The 26117-nt window shown below is 42.8% G+C and overlaps 1 protein-coding gene across 2 annotated transcripts; it reads left to right on the top strand.

Moving 5' to 3' along the window:
- The first annotated feature begins 1519 nt into the window (after positions 1-1519).
- quob (quattro b) lies at positions 1520-26016 on the top strand. Of its 2 annotated transcripts, XM_084031822.1 has the most exons (25): positions 1520-1822; positions 11670-11867; positions 12159-13695; positions 14664-14861; positions 14979-15102; positions 15921-16014; positions 16326-16412; positions 16525-16641; positions 17168-17266; positions 17359-17507; positions 18093-18231; positions 18449-18571; positions 18757-18954; positions 19050-19907; positions 19941-20023; positions 20264-20513; positions 21399-21488; positions 21842-22066; positions 22737-22907; positions 23427-23604; positions 23726-23836; positions 23974-24228; positions 24601-24908; positions 25144-25200; positions 25346-26016. In XM_084031822.1, the coding sequence occupies exons 1-24, from the start codon at positions 1820-1822 to the stop codon at positions 25180-25182; spliced, it is 5634 nt and encodes a 1877-aa protein (XP_083887948.1). In that variant the 5' UTR covers positions 1520-1819; the 3' UTR covers positions 25183-25200; positions 25346-26016. The 2 variants fall into 2 exon arrangements, with proteins under 2 accessions (XP_083887948.1, XP_083887947.1); XM_084031821.1 differs by having other exon boundaries at positions 19050-20023.
- The last annotated feature ends 101 nt before the right edge of the window (positions 26017-26117 follow it).

Here is a 26117-nt window from a genome sequence, read left to right on the forward strand (position 1 = left end):
GAATTAGTATGAACATGCACATCCTTAGTACCCTCTGCTGCTTTACAGTTTAATGTTTTTTTAAACAGTTTTTTTCTTAATCTGGGTGTGATAAAAAGTTGAATATTGGGGAGTCGATCGAGATATTTTTGTGGAATGTTAAATACACAAGTTGTGGTAGTTTGTCAATAAAGTAAGAAGGAGGAAAAGAAGGAATGATAGAGGAGGAGAGAACGAAACTAACAGGAGAAACGAGGAATGGAATAGTGTTCTCCATTTCAAGAACGTCACCTACACATTTCTGCGGTTTAGGGTGAGAGACGAATTAGCATAGCTTTCTTTCTACGAAAGAAAACATGTGAGGAATGCTCAAACAGACTTGCACTTTCTACCTATCTGGGAAACCACAGATACCAGGAGGGTTAGAGACAGAAACAAAGGCTTGTGTTTCATATTTCCAGCTGCAACTTCACCTGCTGAATAACCGGGAGCTTTTGATTTAAAATAAATGTATGCTGCCCTTTCCCCTCGTCATGATGAACATGTACAGACTCACATAATTTTTGGAATTTGAGCAAACAATCAGACATAGGTTGAAGCCAACGGTGAACTGCTTGTCTAAACCACCTCGCTTGCACTCATTCTCAGACAGAAATAAACAAACGCCTGTCAATCTTTTTTTTTGCTGTAATGAATGTCTCAGTGATGAACCTGGCGTCTTGCAGCAGGAGGTCTTGGGTTTCATACATCGTCCAAATCCAGATGTAAAATATAATCCACAGGGTGTAACCCCTACATTCCTCAGGCCCAATGTGGAAGTATAGCAGCACTCTTCGCATGCCTGCTGTTTGCCTCGGACCTCTACAGGGAAGCCCCCTCTGTTGTCTCTCCCTTTGATATGAGTCAAAGACTGGGCAGTCTGCTGGAAGACAATCGCTGAAGAAAAGGAAATGAGAAAGCCCGGAGCAGACAGTGGAAGTTTCAGTAGACAGGGGAAAAAAAGACTGACTTAGCCTTTTAAAAGCTCCCAGTGATTAAAATAGAAAGAAAGGGGCCACAAATGAGGGGCTGGATTTTTGCAGCTCTCTGATGCCGAGCTGAAGGAGCGTGTATGCATCTGTGTGTTTATACACGCATGACAAAGTAGGAGGTGGGAATCTTCCAAAATCTTACATTACATACAGTGACACACAAGTGCAGTGAGCGGAGACTGACATACTTTTGTGAATCCATTTGTGGCATATTGTGTCTATGGGTGTTTCGGTATGTGACAAAGCCTGTGTGTTTGAGAGAGAGAGAGAGAGAGAGAGAGAGAGGGAGAGAGAGAGAGAGAGAGAGAGAGAGAGAGAGAGAGAGAGAGAGAGAGCGAAGAAACAGAAAAGCCTCGAGGGGGATTTCCTCTGAAAGGGAAAGCTTTTCTCCTCCCCCTCTCAGACTCTTACTCCCTCCTTTCCTTCTCCCTCTCTCTCTCTCTCTCTCTCTCTCTCTCTCTCTCTCTCTCTCTCTCTCTCTCTCTCTCACCCTTGAACACCCAGAGTAGCCAGAGGAGCGAGAGAGAAGTGAAGCTAGAGGATCAACAGGCGGTCAGACAGCTTGCTGCTCTCAGTTGCTACACCCTCAGACTTGTGGAGAGTCCACGAAGGGATGGAAACGACTCTGATGACTTTTTCAAGCGAGACAACTCCCTGTCATGTGGATGTACCTCAGTCGACTCCTCTTGTTGATGCTCTGAACATGGCAGGTCTCTCAGCACAGAGCCCAGGGTGGCCGTCTAGAGAGGACTATCAGGACCAAAAATGAAAAGAGCTTTCTGCCTGATAGAAGAGAAACGTCTGCAAAGATGGTAAAGTAACGCCGCAGTAACAGGAGTTGTCGTCCTGGTTGTATTAGCTTGTCTGTGTCGTTACTCTCTGGGAAAAGTTGAAGTGCTCCACTGACCCAGTTGCTGAGAGTGTGAGCCTCTAGACACCTAACTTTGTTTCTCTCTCTCGCCAGTCATGTGTGACTGGGAGACTGCTGTGTTGAAACTAATGCATTTCTTATGCTTTAAACAGACTGTTTTGCAGTTGCGGGACATCGAGCACAGTATTGATGCACCTTCTTTGTTCTTTTTTTTTTATGAAACCTTATCTTTGTGACATACAAAGGCAGCACAAAGCCAATGTAGCTGCACTCTTCAGACCTTTTTGTTATCCTCAGCACAGTTGGTGGGTTTCACATCAACAGCCCACAGCATCTCCAGCGTTTTAAGTCCGTGCACACTGACAAAGGGAGAGTGACAGAGAGAGGCACATTGTCTTTTGTTTTGCGTCTTTAAGTCCTTTGAGTGGGACTTAATTGATGCAGATGGCACACATACTTCAGTGAGTGGAGTGGTTTTTGGTGTATAAATTATTCCACTGCTTTGCATGTGCACTTTATGGGATTCTCCAGTTCAGTGTCGGGCACAGTTGGCAAACGTTCAAACCACAGGGCTTTTTTTTTTTTTTAAATGAATGACAAAGAACCAGGTGGGGACATGTTTGATGATGGTTCTGTGGGAGGATGTGGCATCTGAACATTTTTGAACTCACACTGGCTGTAGTTGTATGGTCACAGTACCTTTGCTTCTTTATATGGAAAGCAGTCTGATCCACAACATCTGTCCAAGCGTGCCAGATAAATGATAGCTTTTAAGAGAGCAGGACTTGGCTGCAGACCGTGGCCACCACTGTACTTTGTCCTCCCTTCACGTGCAGCGCAGCATTTGTTTGACCAGCTTTTACAGCCCCAACCGTTTGTTTAACTTATTGCATGACTGATGTCGTCTTCCGTGACCACCCTCAAACTTCCAGCCTGCATAGTCTAAATTATCAGGTCGCTGCGCTATGCATGAACAGGAGCTTCTATCTTGGGCAAACACTCGGCAATCATACATAACCCAGAGGTCTGACTTTGCTGGTGTGAATTTGTATTTGCCTTTACAGGAGTTACTGTGTGAGAAGCACAGCCGAGAGTAATTCATTCACCAGCAAGGTCAAGCAGTCTTACTGCAGCATGTATTTGATTTTTTGTGTGCAGTAAACATGGCGATAGTAGTTGCAGCGTCGTAGTCTGTTGTAGAATTCAAAGTATATTCAAAGTAAATGCAAATCACCAAAGCCTATAAGAGATGTGATCTAATCTTGCCAAACAGGTTTAATTTGAGTTCAGGTTTGTCTGTGATTCACCTGAAATTGTAAAACTATCATGAAGCAAAGGTTATTTTTATAAGTGAATGATTTAGCTGGTTAGATTGTTCTTCCTAAGTCATAACAAGGAGATGATCTTTATTTATTGGTTTGGTGGAAAAAACTATTTACACACCCAGTAGATTAGTATTCATTTGGTGTTTATATCCAACCCAATTTATTTATTTCCAATATTCACTCTCCCTTTAACTCTGTTTTACTCCCCACTAACAGCTGGGAACAAGTATCAGGCACTTCAGCTGCTACATGCTCCACAGGTAGAGTGCAGTGGGTTCATCAGAGCTTTTTCACAATAAAACAACAAAACTACCTGTTGACTGTGTCGCGAAATACTGATGTAATGCAGACGTAAAACCGAAACAAATAGACATTAAAACACTCAGTGGAGCTGAGGAAAAATGCGGGTGATAATTCTCTGCGAGTTCGTCATAACAAACAACCATCTTTCACACACGTAGTCATTTGACCCACTGTTTATGGAAAGATATTTTCTTGTAACAGCTGTACGTCTCTTAATAACTCACAGCAACAATCAGGTTTTTTTTTGCCTTTGCTGAATAAACTGATGAAGAGTTTAACATTTAACATTTAACAGATGACTGATCAGCTCTTTCTGCTGATGTCATTTTCTCTGTTATTCCCATAATGCATGTTATTGTCTCTGGACATCATGAAATAATAGCCAACATGAAAGAAGAATTAAAACTTGCCCAATTTAAAGAAAACCCTGAGGATTTCTCTCAATGTGTCTCTCATAGATGAGTTAGATGGCCAAGCAGAGTTGTTTGCTTCTCCTACTGGCCGATTACAGCGCTGCGCTTGTAGCACCAACCTCTTACCAAACTACGCCGTAGCCAGGTTTACTCATTCCAAACCAGTTGAACTTTTTGCAACATTAAAACATTCACTTAAATCGTGGCCTGTTACATCCCAGCTCGTTTGGGGAAAGGGGACGCACATAAAACAAACCAGGTGGAATTGGTTGAGGTCAACTGTTGGTTTATTTGTACAGTTTGAATAAAATGTGACACAAACGAAAAAACACGTCGGTTAGACGGTGGACGGGAGGGGGAGCTGTCGAACTTAAAACAAAAGAGCTAAACTTAAATAGGCTAAACTAGACCCTCGTCAATAAATCAAACAAAACACAACCTGCACAGTAAACTGAAATACCGAGGCTCATACTGGCTCTCTAAACAAAAAGGCAGACGTACAAAAGGCGGTCCCCCACTTAGCCTAATGAAACTAACAAAGGTTATCCTCGAGTGTGAGTGTGTGAAGCAGGATCTGTGTTTGAATCTTTACCCTGGCCTACATCTACCGAGTGCCCCTGCACTGACCACCACACCAGCAGTCTACCATAGACAGCAATCCAGATAGAGAGAGAGAGAAAGCCCGAAAGACTGCAACCGGTCCAGCTTAAATAGTCCACCTTTGCTGATTGGTCCTGCAGCAGCACCTGGAGTACAGGATAGGAGGAGGAGAAAACCAGGACCGGAGCAAACAAGGGATTGGAGCCTCAAGGGCAGGGGCCACCGGCCCTAGGGCCGTAACATGGCCTGATAATTGGATGGAAAGATGGTTACAGACTCTCATGGATTATCACTGTACCTGCTTTGTATCACCAGCCAGATCATCAGTGCATTTTCCAAAGCCTCAGCTTAGAGCATGCATGGATATACCTTAATTTATTACCTGTTGGGAACACTGTGGACATGCTGCGTAAGAGCATCCAGATTCGGGGTCAGCCGACAGTCAACGTACTGGCCGGGCTTTAAAGGGTCACAAGTGTGTCTCTGTCTCCCAACATCAGTAGCTGCCTCCCCTGCCTCAGACAAGTCATCCCGTCTTTACAATACTGTTGACTGTGCTCCCTTTGGCAGACAGACAATGCTCACTGCTTCACTTTCTGAGATTTCGCCAAATTCTACATCAGAGGCAGACAGGGAAAGTCTAAACAATAAATCAATGTGATTTCTGGAGGAAAAATGTATAAATTGCAGACATTTATTATTTCTACCTTGCTTTAAGTTCAGTTTCTGAGGGTTGTCATGGAGCTGTGAACCATATTTTCAGCCTGTTTATTATCTCTATATCACAAAAGTGGGTCAAGCTCAACAGAGGCTGTGCAGTTTATTTGCAAAACAGAGCCATTGCCAAGTTTTGGGAGGGGGGGAAACGTCTGTGCAGCTATAGGATGTCTGTGGGTCACTTTTCGGAGTGCATTGTCTCTAGAAACTCATTTACTGCAGCGCTGTCATTTCCTTTCCTCCACTGCGTTTGAACGGTGGCTGCTTTTTGTGGCTGCTTTTTTAAGGCAGACGACAGACGATGCATTATAGTTAGTTCAGTCATCGTGACACATCAGTCTCAAGTCGGAGGAATTTGTTTTTACCTGCTTAAATTCAAAACCAGCTCAACAACTTCATTCATATCCGTCGGGCAAATCTGAGCTGCCTCCCTGTGTGTCGAGGGCACGTTTCCTGAAGAATAAGACCTTCGGCTCGTATGCCATATAGACTGCTGTGCTCTGTTTAGCTCTGTTGGCAGTTGTGCACATGTTTGAAAAGCTCAAGGACAAGGAGCAGCAGATGTCAGTGTTTAGTGCACTCCTCATAAACACACTCACATGCTGACCAACTAACAAATCCCTAATGTGTAAGGGCTTAATGGATTTTTACAAGGCCCCCCTTTGCTTGTATCATTAACCCTCTTCAATTGCTCGGCCATTTTAACATTACTACGGTGTGTTGTAGTCTTCAAAACCATTTTGGATCAGATTTTCTGACAGAAGCATTGGGAAATGTGCTGAGAGCTTTGTTTTGTCATGTTAACTGGGAGTGGTTCAACATGAATCAGTCACTGGGGACATGCCAGAAGATGTGAGCTATGCAGTTGCTTTGTCCATTTTTGTTTTTAAATCACCCCATCAGGCATTGGGCAACTTAATCATACACCTGTCTGATCCTCCAGTACTATTTCAAAATATGCTAACCTGGCATGACGGGGAAAGACTTTTTGCCGAGTGCGTCCAAAACAAAAATGCCACAGGCTTCGTTTCAGAGCACCATTTTATTAAAAATGTGTCTGTGAGTCAGTTTTTGGTTTTGAAAGAGCTGATAGCAGTGATTTACATCAGATTCATGCACACTTGGTTGATAGTCTGAGAAGATTGTAAATGACAGATATTATCAGCAGTGTTATCTTAAGAATTGTGGATTAATGAGTCACTTGAAATCAAATATCAGCTCATCCGGCTTTAAATTCTTGAATCTCATGCAATACGAGGGGGGGGGGGGGGAAATCCAAACCAGAAAACTGGAAACTATTAATGCGGCCTCTTCACAAACACAGCTTGAATTCATCAGATCTACAGAATAAATAAACAATGTGAACCTCGCCAGATTTAGGGCCTGATAGTTAACACACACCATGTTTACTGGTGGCAGCAGCGACTATAAGAAATTACGTAAGTATTGTATTGTCTCGTAGGGACCTTTTTTCTCTCACTTCTTTTTACTGCTTCTAAAGATTTAAGATGGCTTAGCTGAATGGAGTGGCCCTCTGCTGAGTTTAACAAGAGTGGATCACACAAAGGCAGCACTGTGTCACCGGCAAATGAGAAACACCAAATGTTTAAGGAGGAAGGAGTGGAGAAAGATAGGGAGAGATACCGGTAATGTGTTTTGGATTATGAAATGGGATCGTGATTATGATTGCATCTTCCCACTTTTAGGTTTTTTGCTGATATCCCATCAGCCCACTGTTCCCATGCTACGATTGACTGATCTCACGGTTGAGTTGGTGGTGTGTCATCTACGATACCTGGACACGTCTGCATGTCCGTACATGCAGGATTCAGGATCTACTGGCAGGTCTTGACTCAACTGTCTCTTCTGCTTGTTTTGGGTTTTACCTCAGAGGCGCTGTGACAGTCAAGCTAATGTGACGACCAGTCAAGGCAAATTCCTTTCAGCGTGTCACATCAGGAGCTGCATCCATTTAGTTGATGCTAATCTTTTTTTAAAAATCACATTCTGGTCAGCTTAGCTACTTTAATCTTTTTGAGCCGTTGTGGCCTATGACACAGATACACACTGTGCGTTACACACCTTGACAGTTTGTTTATAGTGCGGCTCAAACCTGGGTCCTGACTTTCTTTGACCAAAGCCCGAGGCAATATGGAGGAGACCTGTAATTATGTGCTTAATAGTCAACACTGCAAAAAAACTCCCAGAGGGCCTGAATGGTGGACAAAGACAAAGAGACATGCCTATTGTTCACACTAGGATGCCAATTCAGGTCAAACAATGATCTTTGTCGGAGACTAGGGCTATTTCTAGAGTTAAATCACATGCTGCCCTAGACAATGATGAGCAGAGAGGGAATCCCCCTGTGTTGAATGCGTAAAGGAGGCGGTGGGGGAATGCCGCCGTCAGCTGGACATTGATCAAACCCCACCGTCTCTGCAGAACAAGATAAAGGCTCAACATTTAGGCTTGATGAATGCTCCTCGCTGGCTGATTGTGGGAGTGAAAACACTTCGGAAAAAGTCTCGACTCTGTTTCTGTCAACGTAAATGAAACGAGAGCAAGACACCGCCCACTGATATACAGTGAAGAATTGTGTTATTAGTAAGGATGTCGGGAGGCGATTGTGTCCCGGTGCTCGAGCAAATTGCCTGTTAGACAGAGAGGAACTGCTAAAAAACACAACATCAACGGCTGCAGCGCAGACAAAACAGCACACATTACGGTGGGCGTGTTCATTCAAAGGGAGACTGCATGAAAAAGACCAAAATCTAGCATCGACCTCAGAACCTCAGGTGTACTCCTGGCATTTATGGAGGATCACTTTTTCATGTGGTGTATACAACCTCTTCACCTCCACTAAGTGCACAAACCAGCTCTCTATTGCTACTATGAACTGGGAGGAAAGGAAAGGTCACCAGAGCCAAAAATGATCCATCTAACACGAAGAAGGAGTGAAATCTACACCGTGAGGACTAGAGAAGAGGAAGTAACAGAGTTTTCTATGTGTTTTTAATGTAACAGCAGACACTGAATATTCGCCGGTTCTTGTCATTCAGGGTCACAGGTTGTATCGTCTATGTTGTCCACAGAGGTTTGAATATGCTCTTTTCAGGTTGAAAATTGTTCACTTCCTGAATTGTGCAAGTCCTTGTCTGAGTGTTTAAACCAACTAAGGTGTGTGGACGTTATGATTATGACTAAATGAGTGTTTTCACCAACTCATGGCACAATTTTGATTTTTCCCAGAAGAATTTCCTACCGACTCTTTCACAGTTCAGGCCACTTTTCTGGCAGTTTGTCACATGTAATGAGAAACAGAAGAAATCACAACACCGGCACCTAATCCTCCCTACGCTCATTTCATTCGGCTGGATAACCTGTCTGAGCTGGGTCCAGCGGAGCCGTGCTCAGTCAAATCTCGAGTGTCTCACTCGTATGAATATCACCAGCCGAACCACCCACAGAGCCGAGTTCCAGTCTGGGAAAACGTCTCGGGCTTTTAACCTCCTTTGTTTTCAGAAGAAGTTTATCCAGCCATAGGCGTTTGTCATTTCAGACAGAATGTTAACAAAGAGAAAGGTTTACATCTCAAATGATTTGAAGCAATGTTGTGATAAGAAGTCACTCATATTTTTGTTTAAGGTTGAATTTCGGTGAGAGATTGATGAAGACTACAGAAGAATGCACATGCTCTAATAATTTAAAAGCTGAAAGTGTACAGGCAGATTCTACTCGTACACATAGGGAAAGTGGATGTCCCAGACTTGAGCTGTATCATATTAGATAGGACCTCTGCCGTCCGCTTTGAGAAAAACAGTAGAACCCAAAGTTGAATGGCTGCAGTCAGTCTAAAACAGCTGTGATGCATTACTGTTCAAGCCTCTAAGGTATTCTGTTCTCCATTTCCTAATCTATTGTGACAGATGTGCACAATCAGAAAAAGGAAGCATTCTTTTCTACTGAGGACATGAAATATCTACAAGAGATACAAAAACTTAGTGGTTATATATGGATACGGATTTACATCCAACAGCACATATTTAATGCTGTCGATTATGTTTTTTTCTTCCAGACTCTTTACTGGGAGCGAATACAAACACTAAAGTGAGTCGTGAAATCCAAATTAAATGATTTACTGAATGACTCACTCATGAACCAACTTTATGACCTTTGTTCACAATGTTTCTTAAATGTCCAAGGTGCTCACTTAAGCATCTTCAGTCCCAGCGCTGACCAGTGTGAGGCCTTTGAAGCTGCTGCACTCGTGTTTACCCTGGGCTGGTCTCTGGTCTCGGTTAGGCCATCAAGCTAAATGAGGAGGGGGGCTCAAAACAGACTCCTTTGTGGGGCAGGGAGATTGACACAGCAGGGTACTGTGAACTGATTGTATGAATAGCATGCCTGCTGTGGTTAGCGGCGAAGACCTGTCCAGAGTATGCATCATTTTCAACTCTTTTCACTTCAAAGAGACATGTATTTGACTTAACTGTGCACTCAGGTGCTAAATAAGAAAGGAAATTGTAATATCAAAGAAGTGCTGTACCTGTATGTATATGAAATATATATCCCAGACCATGTAGCCCACATGCCAACTTCACAGTGGGGGTCACATTTTTGTTTTTTAGTAAAATGTCTCATCAACTATGGATGTATTGCCATGAAGTTTGTTAAAATATTAACTTCCCCCTCAGGATGAATAATAATTCAAACTGGTTTACATAACAGAAAGGCATGAACAAAGGATTTAAAAGAAACACTAGGCAATACAAAAGACACATAGAAATAGGATTTTAAAAGGATTTAGCACAAGCACATGCAATATTAATGATGTGTATTTATTGCTAATTAGCTCATTGCTAATTAGCTAATTGTTAGCTTGCTTATGCACTTATATGGTGAACGTGATCAACATTATTCCACACTTCATGTTAGCACGTTGACCTGTTCTTGTTAGCTTTTAGCTCAAAGCATCCCTGTACAACCTCAGAGCAGCTATGCTTTGTTAAAAGAGCCGTGCTCCGACATACTAGTGGAAAAATAATGGTTTGATTCATATGACAATTGACCACCATCTGACAGGCGAAGGCCAGAATTATTTCCTGTGGCTCCTACGTTGCATAATCAAATCAAAGTACAGTTCTCGCGGTGCTCCACATCAAATACTTTAATCTATGTTTACAGCCCCTAATATCTAAATACGTTACCAACTCAAATACATGCCACTGATTTGGTTCACCAGAAATGCTTTAAAGTCTTTTCATCTGAAAAGTTTCTGTGTGTTTTGCTGGACTTCAACCATAGTACAGATGCTGTAACTTAACCAAGGCAGACATTTGAACACAGCGTAAACACTAGCACCAAGCGTGTCTCCTGACAGAAAACCTTGTTGTTAATTCACGCCGTTGCATCTTTATGGGCATTTGTGACAGGCCTGCACATTTCTTTGGTCTGCTACAAATATATCGGTTTAATTGAAGCAGATCCTGGCCAGACATGAAACGGTGCAGACACTCATGCATGACAGACTTATTCATCTCAAGATAAGTTGATAAGCCTTTGATTAGTCTCAACCAAAATACTCCTCTTGAACCCCGATAGATGATACTTTTTAATTTACCTCAGATCACTTTTGATTTCTTTTTTCTTTTTTGTCCTGTCATTTTGCATTTTGTATTTGCAGAGAATTTTTTCCTTGCATATATTATCCATGTTGAACTTCAAATAAGTGTTAGAATAGACATTTATCTTTGAAATTTGTTGTCCACATGACACACAGACTGTAATTTTCACACACATTCAACCCGAGCTTGCAGACTCATGAGAAAAAATGTCCATTCAATTAAGATTTAAACCACGTTCACAGGTATTTAATAACTGCAATGCCAGAATTTCAGTTTGAGGGCAGCTGTTATTAATTATGTGAGACAACACAGTCTGCAACGGAAGATTTGAGCTCTGAATGAAATATCGTATGATTCATTGAAAGATCAACACAATTCCCATTTGAAAAGAATGTGCAGATGACACTACTCCTTTAATTATGCACTGATTGATGTTCTGGTTAGTATTCATTAGATGCACAGGAGCGTGTTTATTTTTTTAATCACTGCAATCATAGTTTACAGTTTGGTTTGAGTTCCTGTGGCTTTAAACCAGGAGCACGCCCAGGAAATTGATTTAAACGTAAGACATTAGATGCAAAATTACAAAGATAAATAATGCACACAAAAAAAAGAAAGAAAAGGATTTCTATGTAAGTATGTACTTTAATAGAGTAGAAAAGTATTGTCTTTTGTCATGTTTTGTTGTTGCTGATGTTCTAGAGATGGCTCCTGGACAAAACTTAAACCAGAGTCTCACAGACTTATTAATTATAATGTTATTACACAAATCTCATCTCACTGATCATTCTCTTTTTGTCCTCCAGAACCCAGAATCTCTTGACTCGTCCATCCAGAGTGCCCTCTCGGCCCTCTTCCCACCTTTCGAGGCCACAGCACCCGTCGTCCTCGGCCAGCTGTTTCGCACCATTGAGGAACATTACCACGGTGATGCCTTACAGTGTCTGCTTGACTTCCTTATCCCCTCCAAACACCTGCTGGAGAGCGTCCAACAGGCAGCATGTGTGAGTATTCAATGCATCTATCTGGATTTCGTCTTCATTTTTATTCATTTCTAGAATGTTGCAATAATAATACACACAAACGTGATACACTTATTGTTTAGGTATTTGAGTAGATATCACTATTTCTGACCCCCATTGCAAATTAACCATCTATGTTTGCAACTTAGATTTTAAAATGGAAGGAATGAAAAATACATAGAAACTACTGAGAACAATGTACAACATAAAAGTGTGTCAAACAAATTCAACCAAAATTACACTCAAAACGAATTTTGATTTTTTTCCCCTTAGGCTGGATACTCTGATGTGGTTTTCCGCTGCGAGGGCTGGCCTCTGTGTCTCCATGACAAAACTGTCATCCAGCTAGCGCCTGTCAACGCTTTGCTGCTGCGCCCGGGAGACTTCTATTTACAGGTGGAACCTTTCGGGGACCAAGCGGCTCGCGTTGTCCTCAAAAGTCTGCTGGAGGAGGGTTGTCGAGAAGTGGAGGAGACCCCCGTCCCCGAGACTTCCTATCCCTGCATCTTCACTGAGGAATGGCTGCAGGACATCAATGAAGGACGCCATGGAACTCCTCTGTCACGTTGCTTGCTTTGCACAGATCAAGGAGTAATCAAGTTGCCCTGGGCTAAGATCGCCATCCCAGAGTTTTTGGACAAGCCTAAAATCATGCCTACTTATCAGGAAGCTCCTCCTGAGCCAAAACAGATCTCAGTTCCCTCCCATTTCCACTCCTCTACGCTCCCAATGGAAGCCATTTTTCTTCCTGCAAAAGGCAGGATGCCAGCATCTTTGAGACCTGTGGACTACTCTTCCAAACTTGTCAAAATGGATCATGACAGACGAACCCCAAAATCCCACTCCAGACCTTTCCTCAAACCTGTGGGTTGGGTTTCTCCTAATACCTGGGACAGTCGTAACTATCGAGAGATTGAGGGCGATTATGTAGACCTGGTGGATATTGCCAAAGGGAAGGAGTTGGAGGATAAGCAGAAAGGCAGCCAACCACATCCACCTCATTCAGTTGCGTTCAAACCCGTCAGGCCACCGCCACCGGTACCTCTTGGGAATACTTTTGCCTGTGGACGCACCCTTCAGTATGCAGAGGAGCCTTGTATGCCGTGCAGCCAAAGAAGGCTGGGGCATGAGCCTACTGACCAAGACTTGAAGTGTAGGTACAGAGACTCGTATGTGGCAGCACTGAGAAACCCAGTCGCTTTTGAGAGGGGGAGTGTAGACCTTCTGGCTGCCCTGGACGAGGTTGGCCTTTGTGAAGATGGAGAGTTGAGACACAAGGGTGCATTTCAAGCTCAAAGAGACGATCTTAGAAACTTTTGTAACCACTGTAATAACCCTGTGACGAGTAACGAGCTCTACCAACACAGACACTGCTGTGAACCAACACCGGCAAACTTCACGTCTCATCTCAACGACCCTCCTACGAGTTCTGAATCAGATGACCTCATGAAGGAATCGCCCACTATCTTGAAATCCACCCCTGGTTTGAGCCAGAGTCACAAAGTACAGATGAAACTTATTTCCCACCAATCAGGACACCATGCGGTTGTGCATCCAGGACCAGACGGTGACATGACACCACATCAGAAGGTGGAGGTTACGAAGCCATCGGTAAAGCACAAAGTTAAGGTTAGGTCTTTGTCCACCGTGTCAGAGACTTCTAAAGGTAGTCCGCTTCTCTATAAAGTCACCAACAGGAGCCACAGTGATATATGCCCTGAAACAATCACCAGCATGATGCAGTGTAAAAAAAGTGAACTGTTGGATCAGGTGACTTTGAAGCTGGAAAGACTGAAGTCCCTTAAAAAAGGTGAGCAGAGCGGGCAAGTTAAGGCTGAACGTTCAAACTACTTTCATTCTCTCTACTTTGAAACATTCACACACATTTGCACATTGTTATTACTGCACACACAGACGTCTATTATGATCTGTTGCTCCGTGCTTGAAGGGCCACTGAACACTCACACCAAACAGACTCGATTGAAACTCGACCGTGACCTTGCGTGCTTGAAGAAATGTGCTCCGCTGAGATTATGAAGGCTCTTCAGAAAGAGGGTTCACAGGTCAGAGATCAGGCTTGTGTGTGATCTTCTGCCACTGCAGTCTGGGTTCTTCATTCACGTTCTTCCTATTAGTGAGGGAGGGAGGGAACGGAAATAGCACGCTGCACCCCGAATGGAAGGGAGAGTCAGAAAGCAGAGCATTCCTCTAATGCAGAGAGACAGCGTAACATGCAAGAAGGAGGATGCTGTGTCCCCCTGCACCCACTGGCATGCGCCCTCATGCCCCCAAGAGGCATGTTGAGATCTCGACTGGGAACATGCTTGTCATGGACTATTAAAGCAGCGAAGAGAGAGAGCACAGGCGAGGCTTTGTTGGCCTTAAAGGAGAAGCCAATTAGGATGTCTGAAATCAAAGCCAGGCTTAGTAGCCGGCCCACTGCAGTGTTTTTCTTACAGAAACCGTGTCCACTGTTTAAAGGCTGCCTGCACACAGCTGTGCAGCTGCATCCATGTTGATAGAGGATTATTAAGAATTATGAATGAGGTTCTGAATAATTACTGTTAGAATAAAAGGGCAAAGGTCACCAAACAAAAGTTCATAAAGTAAAAAAGAACATCCTCCTGAGACACAGTCAGATGGATAAAATCAAAGGAAGTCATGAGAACCAAAACACACACATACTTCTCAATTATACTTTATTATCATCCATTTGTTTTCCTTTGCTTGTTCCTGTTGTTTTTGTGGGAAGATTATAATGTGTTTACTGTGGCGCAGACTCCCAGTCAAGTTGGAGTGACGCTCCCACCGCCGCGGATGGACCAGAATCCAAACTCCATTACACAAAGATAGAAAAGCCATCTCCTGCACATTCTGCAAGCTCGGACACTCCTCAGCCTCCACAAATCGAGGAGTCTCCAGGAAGTTTCAGAGGCATCGGTGGTCTGCTTGAATTGGGCATCATCAGTTTGCCAGGTATTTATTCTTCTGTCGGAGTTCTGAATCTGAATTAATCATCAGAAATCACACTATACTATACTAATTGTTTGATATGTTATATGTTTTCTTTGTCTCTCTCCTGCAAACCCTCAGGCAGCAGGGACAGGACAGGAAGGGCAGTAGTGGAGGTCCATGGTGGCAGAATGGAGTGGATGTCCCCTCTTGTGTCAGCCCAGAATGTCTGTGAATTACTGCTCTACTTACACTCCATACCGAGGTACTGAAAACAAGTACTATTATACATCTCTGCACCAAGAAAACCAAGCATAAACAATTATTAAGTGGTGGTCTCCTCAGCTGCATGACAGAGGAAAGCTGTTGTCTTGAGCAATTGAAATAAAAGCTCTGACCACAAGAGGGCAGCACATACCATTTTAAATATATCTCCAGTGTCCAGAGAAGCCTTTGAATCATATAATGCATGCTCTTACATTCAGACTTAGAAGTGATCCATATGTAAAGTTGCCGATTTACTAATATAATAAGACAATGTTTTATACAGGATCACAACTTGATGAAGTGAATAATTCCACCTTATATGTAGTACTTTAACATCAGCTTGCAGTAACATTGACCTTTGCTGATGAGGGTCAATACTCCCCCGAACAGGTCTACTAGTGAAGACTTTAACAATGCTGTTTGTTTACACTGGGTTTACTCGAGGCTTTGAAGTTCAAGAAGCCCTCCTACTAGATAGCTTGGCCTTCCTCTGTCCCCAGTAAAGAGCCATACCATAATAGTCTCTGTCCAGGCTGGCTGCCAGCTGTCTGGTATGCAGCGCCTTACTAGAATTAGCAGCCATGTCTGATGTAGGCACACACAACAGTAACCCGAGGAGGCCATTAAGAGGGGGGGGTGAAGGCGTCGAAATGTGAAGAAGAGTGTGTGTGTGGATGTCAGGGGAAATGAAAAGATAAATACAGATTTGAGAAGTGCAATAATAATAAATAATCCTAAAAACTTTCTTTTTTTCCAAACAAAGCCTGCAGTGATAACGTGTGAAAAGGCCCTAACACGATTCAACATTTTTGGCAGGAATGAAGTTCGCGAGCTGGGAATGACTTTGGTCATCAATGCCAGGAAGAAGCCTCCCTCGCTTCACCTCTACAAAGCTCTGCTGATGGCCCAGGTTAAAACAACGAACCTGCATGCACACGTCCGATTAACAACAATGCCTGCAGTCAACCAAAATCACTCTCACAGCATGTCATCAGATGCTGACAGATTGCTACGTTGCTTGGAAACCGATGGATTAGTGTTGTGTGTCTGAATGTACAAACACAAACGCTGAGTAACACGTCTGTGTTGTAACTGTAAAACACTGTGGGCTTGTTGTACGGTCGGTGATAGAGTACTTTTAACTAAATGATAAACTACTACAACTTATGCTGAACTCAAACATGTGACATCCGCCTTTAACTTATTGACTATCTTCTACAGGAGCAAGCGCTCCACGCTGTCCACAGTATTGTGATGCTGGTGGATAAAGACACTTGTCCTCGACCTGAAAAACAGCCAGGGTTACAGGTCAGCGATGACATTACCTTCCATGTTCTCCTCTGCTTTCTTGATTTGACACTTAACGACGAGTGGTGCGTTTCCTTCTTGTCAAACCTTTCCCTTTGTGTTTCTCTATAAGATGGACGTGGTGACTACTATGAAAGCCCTCAACAAGACAGTAGAAGCCTCCCAGCTGACCTCTGACCTGGGAGGGACTTTCATTTACAATCATAACGACTGGCTGCAGTTCCATCAGGTACAAAATGTTCACTCACAACCCAGACTAACTTTGATTGTGTGGAGTTTCCCGTGGATTCAGAGGAGACTGCTGTTCAAACATAGTTAGCCCACTGGGGCGACTCATTATCCACACACCCAAACAGCCACACCAAACATTCATCATCTCTGTTGAACTTTAATGCCACATTTGGCTTCGGTCTTTGAATAGTGGGAGGGTTATATACAGTATTACAGGGGAATTTAACGGGGATGGGCAAATGATGGCTGTAAATTAAATGTATTTTAGGATGCGTTAAGTATCCAAAACTTAAAACTTGTTTTTGCACAAAACAAATGTGTTTTTCAACACAATTTTAAATCTTCAGGACCCTAAAAAGAAAACAAACTCAGAAGGAAGAAACATTTTTTGGTTTAACCGACCATTCTTAGACTTATGCAACCAGTGACAAGGGTATTAGTAAATACAATTTAATTTTAAGGTCCACAGAAGGTTGTGAAACACTTTTCCACTTCCACTATTTATTGATTAAAATTCATTTCAGAGACTGGTTTCCTTCATGACTGACCTGCAAGGGGCAGATGGCTTGTTGCAGAAGGCCATCAAGAAAGTGGATGGCAGTAAGCAGACGGACACCGCCCAGGTAGAATAATGCATGTTCATAGGGTGACGTTGTGGAATAAGTGCACGTTTTGGAGCAGGTCTGACATGTTGACTTTGCTGTGGCTGCAACAGGAAGTGCAACAATGCATTCAGGAACAGAGGGCCTCAATGAAAGAGGTACTGGAAGACACTCGACTGGTTACTCTGCAAAGAGAAGGAGGGGCCTTGCTGGCCAGAATGAGGAGGGAGGAGTTCAGATTCCCACAGTCTGATGACTACAGGTATCAGATAATATATAAATCTTACTTGTACACTGATCAATTGTTGTGTTTTACACAAAAACACTTGTCTTAAAGAGGGACATATTTTACTCTTCTCACCACCATATTGAGCATTCAGCTGTCGTTAACTTGGTGTGCATGGCCTTTAAGATTTCCAAAATAATTCTAACAGCGTAATAAGTATTTTAAATTTGCAAGTTACTCTTAAATTAATAATATATGATAATATAACACTGCCTCTCTGCATAACGAGTAACTTTCTGCTTCTGTTTAAAAATAAAGTTTGAATGTTGAGTGAATTTCATTCCTAAATACCTTTTGAACATTAACTGATTATTATTATAATACACTATTTATATTTGTTCTCGACATTTTTGCACTCCATTTCACAGACTTAATGACTTCCATAACATATTAATCTATTTGCAAAACCTGAAATTATAATCACATAACACTTATACTTGATGGGATCGTAAATTAGCAATGGTGCATTTATCCCCGTAACACACTTAAAATAAAAAATGCTACCGTGCAGTGGAGTTGAGGTCGAGTGTGATTTTAATGCTTGTTTCGCCGTTCTTGCAGAGATGCTCTGGAGTCAGTGACAAGTCTGTACAACCGAGTGGAGGAGAAGCTCCACACTCTGGTGATGAGATCAAACGAGTCACTGCAGAACCTGGAGTTCCTCTTCAGGCTCAGAGAGATGGAAGCCAAAATTAGCACGGTAATAGCAGCTCTTTGGTCATTTTCAAACCTTTCAAATCTAGTATGGGTTTGAAACAGATGAAATTCAGTAACACAGTGTTCTAGATAGGGAGATGAAAGTGGGTCTCCTTTGTAGCTTTTCATTAATTTGACTCTTTCTCCAAAATAAAACATGGAATGTCACAGTTTGCCAAGCTATAAACCAGCATTGTTTAATTCTACATTACGTCTTGCAGGCTGGGATGTGGATAAATGCAGAAGGCGAACAGAGACTGAAGGACTCTTACGCAACAGACGATACCCTGGAGTGCAGTGAAAAGGCCGTGCAGCACTTTGATGTGTTTCTCACTCAGACTAAGGTTAAAAAGAAAAAGAAACATTGCCCTTATTTGGCTGTCTGTGTTTCTCTTACAACAGTTTATTTTGATTGAGTAAGAAATATTTAAATGACTGCTCTGTTAACGGTAAATGGTAGATAAGAGACTCCCATGTAGGAGAGGGGAGGAAACACAAGTTCCACTTGACGTCTTATCATTTGTTACAGGAGAAACAACAGTTTGCCTTGAAGCTAGTCACGGAGGCAGAGCGAATCGTTGCAACGAGCGATCCCAGCCCTGCAACAGATGTTTTTCGCACTCTGGTCAGCACTTTCAAATCCAACATGGATGACTTTATGCTGCGGGTAGAACAAAGGCACAAAGAACTCAACACACTGGTGAATGTTCACCGCTTCTGTGAACAGGTTTGGGTTTTGTCTTTCTTCGTTTGCCCTTTGTCTGCATTTCTGACTGATTTGTGTTCAAATTGAAATTTCCCTTTTCCTCTCTCTCTCTCTAGGCATCTGCCCTGGCCAAGGAATGTATTCATTCTTTGGAGCAGGTAGAGCAAGGGTGTTACTCAGCTCAAACTCTGAGGACGCTCCAGATGTATGAAGGGAGAATAGGTGGCGAATTCTCCACCCTGCACTTCCAGGCTCTGAAAGCTAAGGCCTGTGATGTGGGATCAGGGGCCTCGGGGGTAATGAGAGTGTGGAATGCAGCCTGGGTCCTGTGCCAAGAGGTCCGGCAGCGTCTTGAGGAGATGCAAAAGAAAGAGAAAGCAGCAGATAAGAACCAGATCCAGTCGACCACAGCTGCAAACCCTCAGAGAGAAGATGGAGGAATGGAGAAAGAGGAGAAGAGGAGTGAGGTGGGGGAGGATGAATGCTTCCCTACCCAGCAGCTGACCTCTCAGAAAGAGGTAGTCAATATCTCAAAAAGTGAAGGAGAAAGCCCCGCTGCTGCATGCCTTAACCACCATTCAAAACCTGACATGAAAGGGAGTGAGAAAGGAGAAGCCCAAGCACAGAAATTATCTGAAGCAGCAGTTAAGACTGAGAAAATGCCACTTTCCTCCCCACACCCCATCAACATTAATCCACGAATCAAACGGAAACAAAGGGAGCACCACAGTGAGGCAGATCTGAGGAGCACACACTCAATGGAAGGGGATGAAGATGTTGCATTGCACCAACCCGTGGGTCGGTCTCTGAGCGAGGGCTCAAGCGTGAGCCCTCATTCCACGAGCATCTTTGGCTTTTCACCTTTGAATGTAAGACACAAACACTGTCAGAGCAAAGCACAGCCGCTGGAACAAATCCGGCCCACTTCCCATAACGAGAGTGTACAGTCAGGAAACCGGATGTGTGAGTCAAAGAGAGACAGTAATGAAGAGGAGGGTGGAGGATGCACTGTCTGCACCCAGAACCCCAAAGACTTACGAAACCCAGAGACATTACTCACAGCAACAGAAAACAATGGCAGCAATGTTTTGTAAGTAATACCCCTCCCCCTTCAGCTGTAATCTAAAGTTCAGTGAGACGCTGTCTACAGCAAATTATATACATATGTTATATTCACAAATGGTACAATTGTTCTGCAGCTAAACAACACTGTCATACCCAAAAATAAATTACGTAAAACTGAGTGTAATTCCAAACTCACCTGGGTTGAGTCATGAGCTTTAACAAAAATCAACGATTGCACATTTTTCATTTCCCATATATGGACCAGGAAACTGAAGAGGATCATGGAGGAGCTCCTGTCCACAGAGAGGGAGTATGTGAAGGCGCTGGGGTACGTTCGAGAGCACTACTTCCCCGAGTTGGAGAGGCCTGACGTCCCTCAGGACCTTAGGGGCCAGAGGGGGAGCATCTTCGGCAACTTAGAAAAACTCCACGACTTCCACCGTCATCATTTCCTGAACGAGTTGGAGAACTGTGTGAACGAACCCTTCAGAGTGGGACGCTGTTTCCTACGACATGTAGGTTCCGCATGTAACCCTAACCCTAAAGTACAAAAAGAGTGTGCATGCACCTGAGGAATAGTGGTTTCCATGACGCAACCACCTTTTGGCAGATGTGAGGTATCCTCTTTTGAACCCAAACTGATAATTAAGTATAAACGGTTGCCAACCAAAGCCCTTCCAGATGGGCCCTGACTGGAGAATGGTATGTCTTTAACTTCCAAAGAATCAACGTTGCATTGATAACATTAAGAATGGGCATCATTTACCAACATCCTTTCTTAAATTGTTCTGAAGAAAGTCTCTAAGAAAAGCCTACACCGCATTCATGACGTGTTCTTAATCGGCAGACATGTTCACATCTGTGTTGTTATGTTGATGTCTCCCACATCTTCGTAAATTGAAAGCACATGCCAGTTCTTCCTAATTAGGAAACCAGGAAAGGGGCATGAGACTGCAGGGCCGTGTGCACACGCAGTACTCACACACAAAAAGTTGAGATGGAGGTAAACAATGCAGAAACGAAAATCTAAAGACGGTGAACAACCAGAATCCAAACAACCAAAAAATTATAAATATATGTTTATATTTTCAATCCTACATCATTAATTTGCACACACACAAGTATGCTTTGAAATGTTGGTACCTAAGAACAAATCCCACGTAAGAAGACATTGGTGCCAGCAGCCTCATACAAACTGCGTAAGTGGGGTTTAAGAACAAATATCTAGAACTCCTGATGAATGAGGCCCATTGATTGGATATGAGGCGTACGTAGCTGCACACAGCCGTGAACTGCTATGGTACACTGCTTAGTTGGCCCTTCACAGTGTGGCATTGGCATGTTTATTGTCGGTGACAATGATGATGACTAATGGTCTTTATTTATTCCTTTTCTTTTAGAGAGAGAGCTTTGCTTTGTATGCTCTTTACAGCAAGAACAAACCGCAGTCTGACAGTCTTCTAGTCAATCATGGACAGGCTTTCTTCAAGGTGAGAACGACTGCTTTTTTGTTGCTCTTCTTTCTCTGATTTCTCTTCTCAAAACAACACCATAGATTTTCTTAGAGGGAGAATAAATGGTGTTTTCTTCTGTTGGCAAGATCAGAATATAGGGCAGCATATATGTGTGGCTGTATGTAGACAGAGCAGTGTTTTGTGAGTTAAATGCTAACATGGCTAGTGACATCCTAGAGCTTCACTTCTAGTATGGCTAAAAAAAAAAGAAATGGCCAAATAAAACCTCTCTATACGTTATCTTGACGGGCCCCTTCTCCAACTCAGCTTTAGCATTATCCTGATAGCACTGCTGCATGTTCACCGACTCTCCTCTCCTCACACACCAGCAAAAGCAGCTGGAGCTGGGGGACATGATGGACCTGTGGTCGTACCTGCTGAAGCCAGTGCAACGCATCAGTAAGTACAGCCTGCTGCTGCAGGATATGATGAGGGAGTGTGGCCCGGGACAAACCAGGGAGATGGCTGAGGTGAAGGCCGCACTGGAGGTCGTCCACTTCCAGCTCCGCCACGGCAACAACCTGCTGGCCATGGATGCCATCCAACACTGTGATGTGAGCCAGTTTGTTTCTTCTTTTGTGTCATTTTGTAAACCAACATATCAAAACAGATAACCAGAAAGGAGGATTTCATGCCTTGTGGTATATACAGTACTTCATATACAGTTGTGATATATGTGCTATACTAAAGGTATGTAGGTGTAGCACCCTCTCCTCCCTCATTGAGCAACACTTTGATGGTTGCACAGTTGAGATATAGCTGCTGCCACGACTACAGCATTTATCCAGATTTAGGAATGTTCTTCAGAAGATTCATCATTGTGCTCTTGGTTTGTGTTTTGTTGTCATCCTGAGTAATATGGGCTGGAATGAAATGAGATGAATAAAACCAGTACAGTGGAAAGATAATAGTTCCATCATATTTCCATGGAATGTAAAAGGGAGGATTGCGTGTGGGATGATGATCTGTAGCTCCATTAGCTGGAAGGCAGAGATGGAGGGAATGGAGTTGGATTCATATACATTTTGTTGGTTAGCTTTTTAACTTTATGATGTCTGTGACAGAAATAAAAGTAAAGTTGATGTTATTCTGTATCAATTACTGCAGATCCTTCATTCCGTTCAATGTTCACGAGTCTATCTGCACATCATATTGCTGCAGGAACAGTACAATTGAAGGTGCTTACTAGTACCAGTACATGACCCCCTGACTCTCCTTCTGCAGGTTAATCTGAAGGAGCAGGGCCAGCTGATACGCCAGGACGAGTTCTTGGTAACATTCAGGAAGAAAAAATGTTTACGCCACGTTTTCCTCTTTCAAGAACTCATTCTCTTCAGCAAAACCAGGAAGACGGACGTAGGAAATGAAACATACATCTACAAACAGTCATTCAAGGTACACATATTGCTACACACGTACTTTCATGGGGATTTTCCAAGTGCCAGTAAACGGAGGAATAGTTATGCAATAACAGGAATAGAAGTGACTACACGGTTACACGTACGCATGCTTAAACTGATCATGTCATCTTACATATGTTTACTCAATTTGCTAATATTTCCAAGTCACTGACAGTCTGCAGGAGATGACTGGAAGGAACATTGACCTTTTGGCTCCATGTCACACAGTAGAATTACTTAACAACAAATCTGAATACTAGAAAATGTTCATTCTAGAAAATGCTGAATGATTTGATAAATGAGTAATTTGATTCATTTTGTATTAGACTATCACTAAAGCCCTGCTTATGAGAGTAACACCTTGCCCACCACTTTCATAACATGTACTGTATTCTGTCCTTTCCAGTGGTTTTGTAGACCTTCTGAAGAATTACATAACACTCTCTTGCCAAACTGCTTGCCATATCTTAAACTTTCACCCCAACATGTTCGTTTTCCCTTTGTTTACATTTAGACGTCAGACGTGGGCATGACCCAAAACAGTGGTGACAGTGGCCTTTGTTTTGAGATCTGGTTCAGGAAGAGGAAAACCCAGGACACATACACACTGCAAGCAGTCAGCCGGGAAGTGAAAGACGCCTGGGCCAAGGACTTGGAGCGGATCCTGTGGGAGCAGGCGGTGCACAACAGAGGTGACAAATACACGAACAACAAATACACGAAAAAGCATAACCCCAGTGTTATGCTGTTGTAGGAAAATGTAATGCAATGTAATTTAATGTAATTTAACTCATGATTTGAAATGTTTTCCAGAGGTCCGTATGCAGGAAAGAGTGTTCATGGGTATTGGAAACAAACCCTTCATGGACATCAAGCCCAGTGATGCAGCTATCAATGACAGAGCCGTCAACTATATGGGAAGAGGTGAACAAATACTGCCAGTAAAACATGTTTATTTAGCCATTCATAACCTTTGTTTAAGTCTGTATACAATGTGATAACTTTCTATCACTTTGTTTTTCTCCTTGACTCTCATCAAACATTTTCTCTGGTGTCTGCAGAGAACAGGGTGCTGCCCTCTGTTGGATCACATGATTCACAGGACGGGCTTCCTGGGGGTCGGCCAAAATCTGTTGGTTCAGGAAGCAGTTCGTCTTCCTCTTCTTCCTCTGGAAGAGGCTCCCTGTCCCCAGTGGGATACCTCTGTGGGCCAAAGCGGAGAGAGGTTGGAGGTGGCCTTGGAGGATACGTATCGCCTCCTGGAGCTCTGGAGGAAGACGACCTGGACCATGAGAGTGGGAGTCACAACTTAATGTGTGGGTTCAGTGTGTACAGTTACACATATGTTCTTAACTCATATATGACCAGAATGATGCTTAATACAAATGGTCTGGAATATTAAATGCGACGGTACATCCAGGAATCTCCCATTCCCATGATGTTGTGTTATTGATGGCCCCTGAACAGCTTCGCTGAGGCTCATGAGTTTCACGTTTGGAGCCTAAAGACATTTTTATTTGACAGTTTTCTTTCCCTTCAATGAAGTTATGGGTAAATTATTTTTATAGGCATTGATGGAAATTTCTGAAGGGACTGATTACTTACACTTACTACATTTTAGATTGGATCACCCATCCATTCATCCATCCGTTGATCATGTGTATAATCAAGCTGTCTCTTTGTTCCAGTGGACAGCTCTGAGTCGTCAGGAGAGAGTGTAAGTGGCTTCAGCAGTTCCAGTCACAGCTACCAGTCTGCTATTGGAGGAGAGGTGGAGGACGCCTCCGTGGTCTCTGCCTCCGTGGTGTCTGCCTCCGTGGTCTCTGCCTCCGTGATCACCGTTAAGGATGCAGCGGTTGCTCACGGGACTGAAGCCGCTGCAGTCTTCCACAAACCAAATGCTCTGGCAGGATCCCCACAAAAAACCCAACCACCAGTTGCACCCAAGCCCAAGACCAAACCACAATACCAGGCTAAGGATCTGCCCTATGGCAAGGTGCAGTACAAAGCTCATAACCAGTGATGGAGTCATTGTTCATATGGTTAAAAACCCTAAAAACTCCAAAAATGCCATAATGCAACCTCAAAGAAAATTACTCACACAATAAACACTATCTGCCCTCCTTTTACTGAAGTCTATTTCTTTCTGCATGCTTGGTTAATTTTCTCATGTCACTGATTCATTTGTTGTGATGAATATTAAAATAACACTGTTTTTATGAATCCCTCAGGTTCAGAATTCTAATGTGGGAAAATCCACGGAGGTTTGACCTGCGACACGATACAAGGCGAGTGTACTGCAGTTATACATCATGCAGCTCTTTAAAACCTGTATAAAATACTCATTTTGTAAACATTTAGTTGTATATAACTTGTAAACTGTGCGGCTGTGGGATTAAGTTTAAATGTTTCTTCTTTTCCTTTTTTCTACAGATTTGGAGGCAACCCAAGACAAGCAGACTGTTGGTATCAGCACTGAAGACGAAAACTATTTAAACATTCTTTTATACCAGCTGTTACTGTAATCCATTACCACTCTGTAAATAGATATTGATTTTTTTTAATCTCACCACTAAAATGATAGGTCAGAGAAATGTCTGTAATGTGCTGGACCTAAAGAGTGATACTTGCTTTGTGTAGTGTAAATCCGTCTAGTTTCATAGCTCATGCAAAGAGTCATCGGGTCGTCTTTGAGTCTGTGTTTAGCTGCTATTTGAAATATAATGCTAAACTTTACAGTCGTCAGTTAACGTGGCTCGATAATCCGGGTGAAATAAAAGGGGCAGCCTTTTAGAAACATGCACCGTATCCATCCTGGAGGACTTTGATACAATCTGGTGGAGGTCTGTGCTGAATTGTTTCACCAGGGCAGTAAATGACATCCTTTATGTCCCAAATGCACAGCTTTTTGTGCAGATTTATGAAACATAATCACAACATTTGTATGTCTTACATATTTCTTCAAAAATAAAACACATTCACAATGTCCTCTCTTTTGATAAAACCTTTTGTATAAACTAATATGTTACCAGAATTGAGATATTTAACACTTGTATGGCCTTTTTCTTTCATTTCAAATACAGAATATTTACAGTGATGATGAATGGGCTGGCTCTGTTTTTTATTTTATTTATTTCTGCCACAACATTTCTTTTTTGCAATAAACTTAACCAACATGCTTAGAATCAGATTGACAAATTTAAAG

The sequence above is a fragment of the Eutrigla gurnardus genome (assembly GCF_963514095.1).
Source record: "Eutrigla gurnardus genome assembly, chromosome: 2".
NCBI classification, from domain to species: domain Eukaryota; kingdom Metazoa; phylum Chordata; class Actinopteri; order Perciformes; family Triglidae; genus Eutrigla; species Eutrigla gurnardus.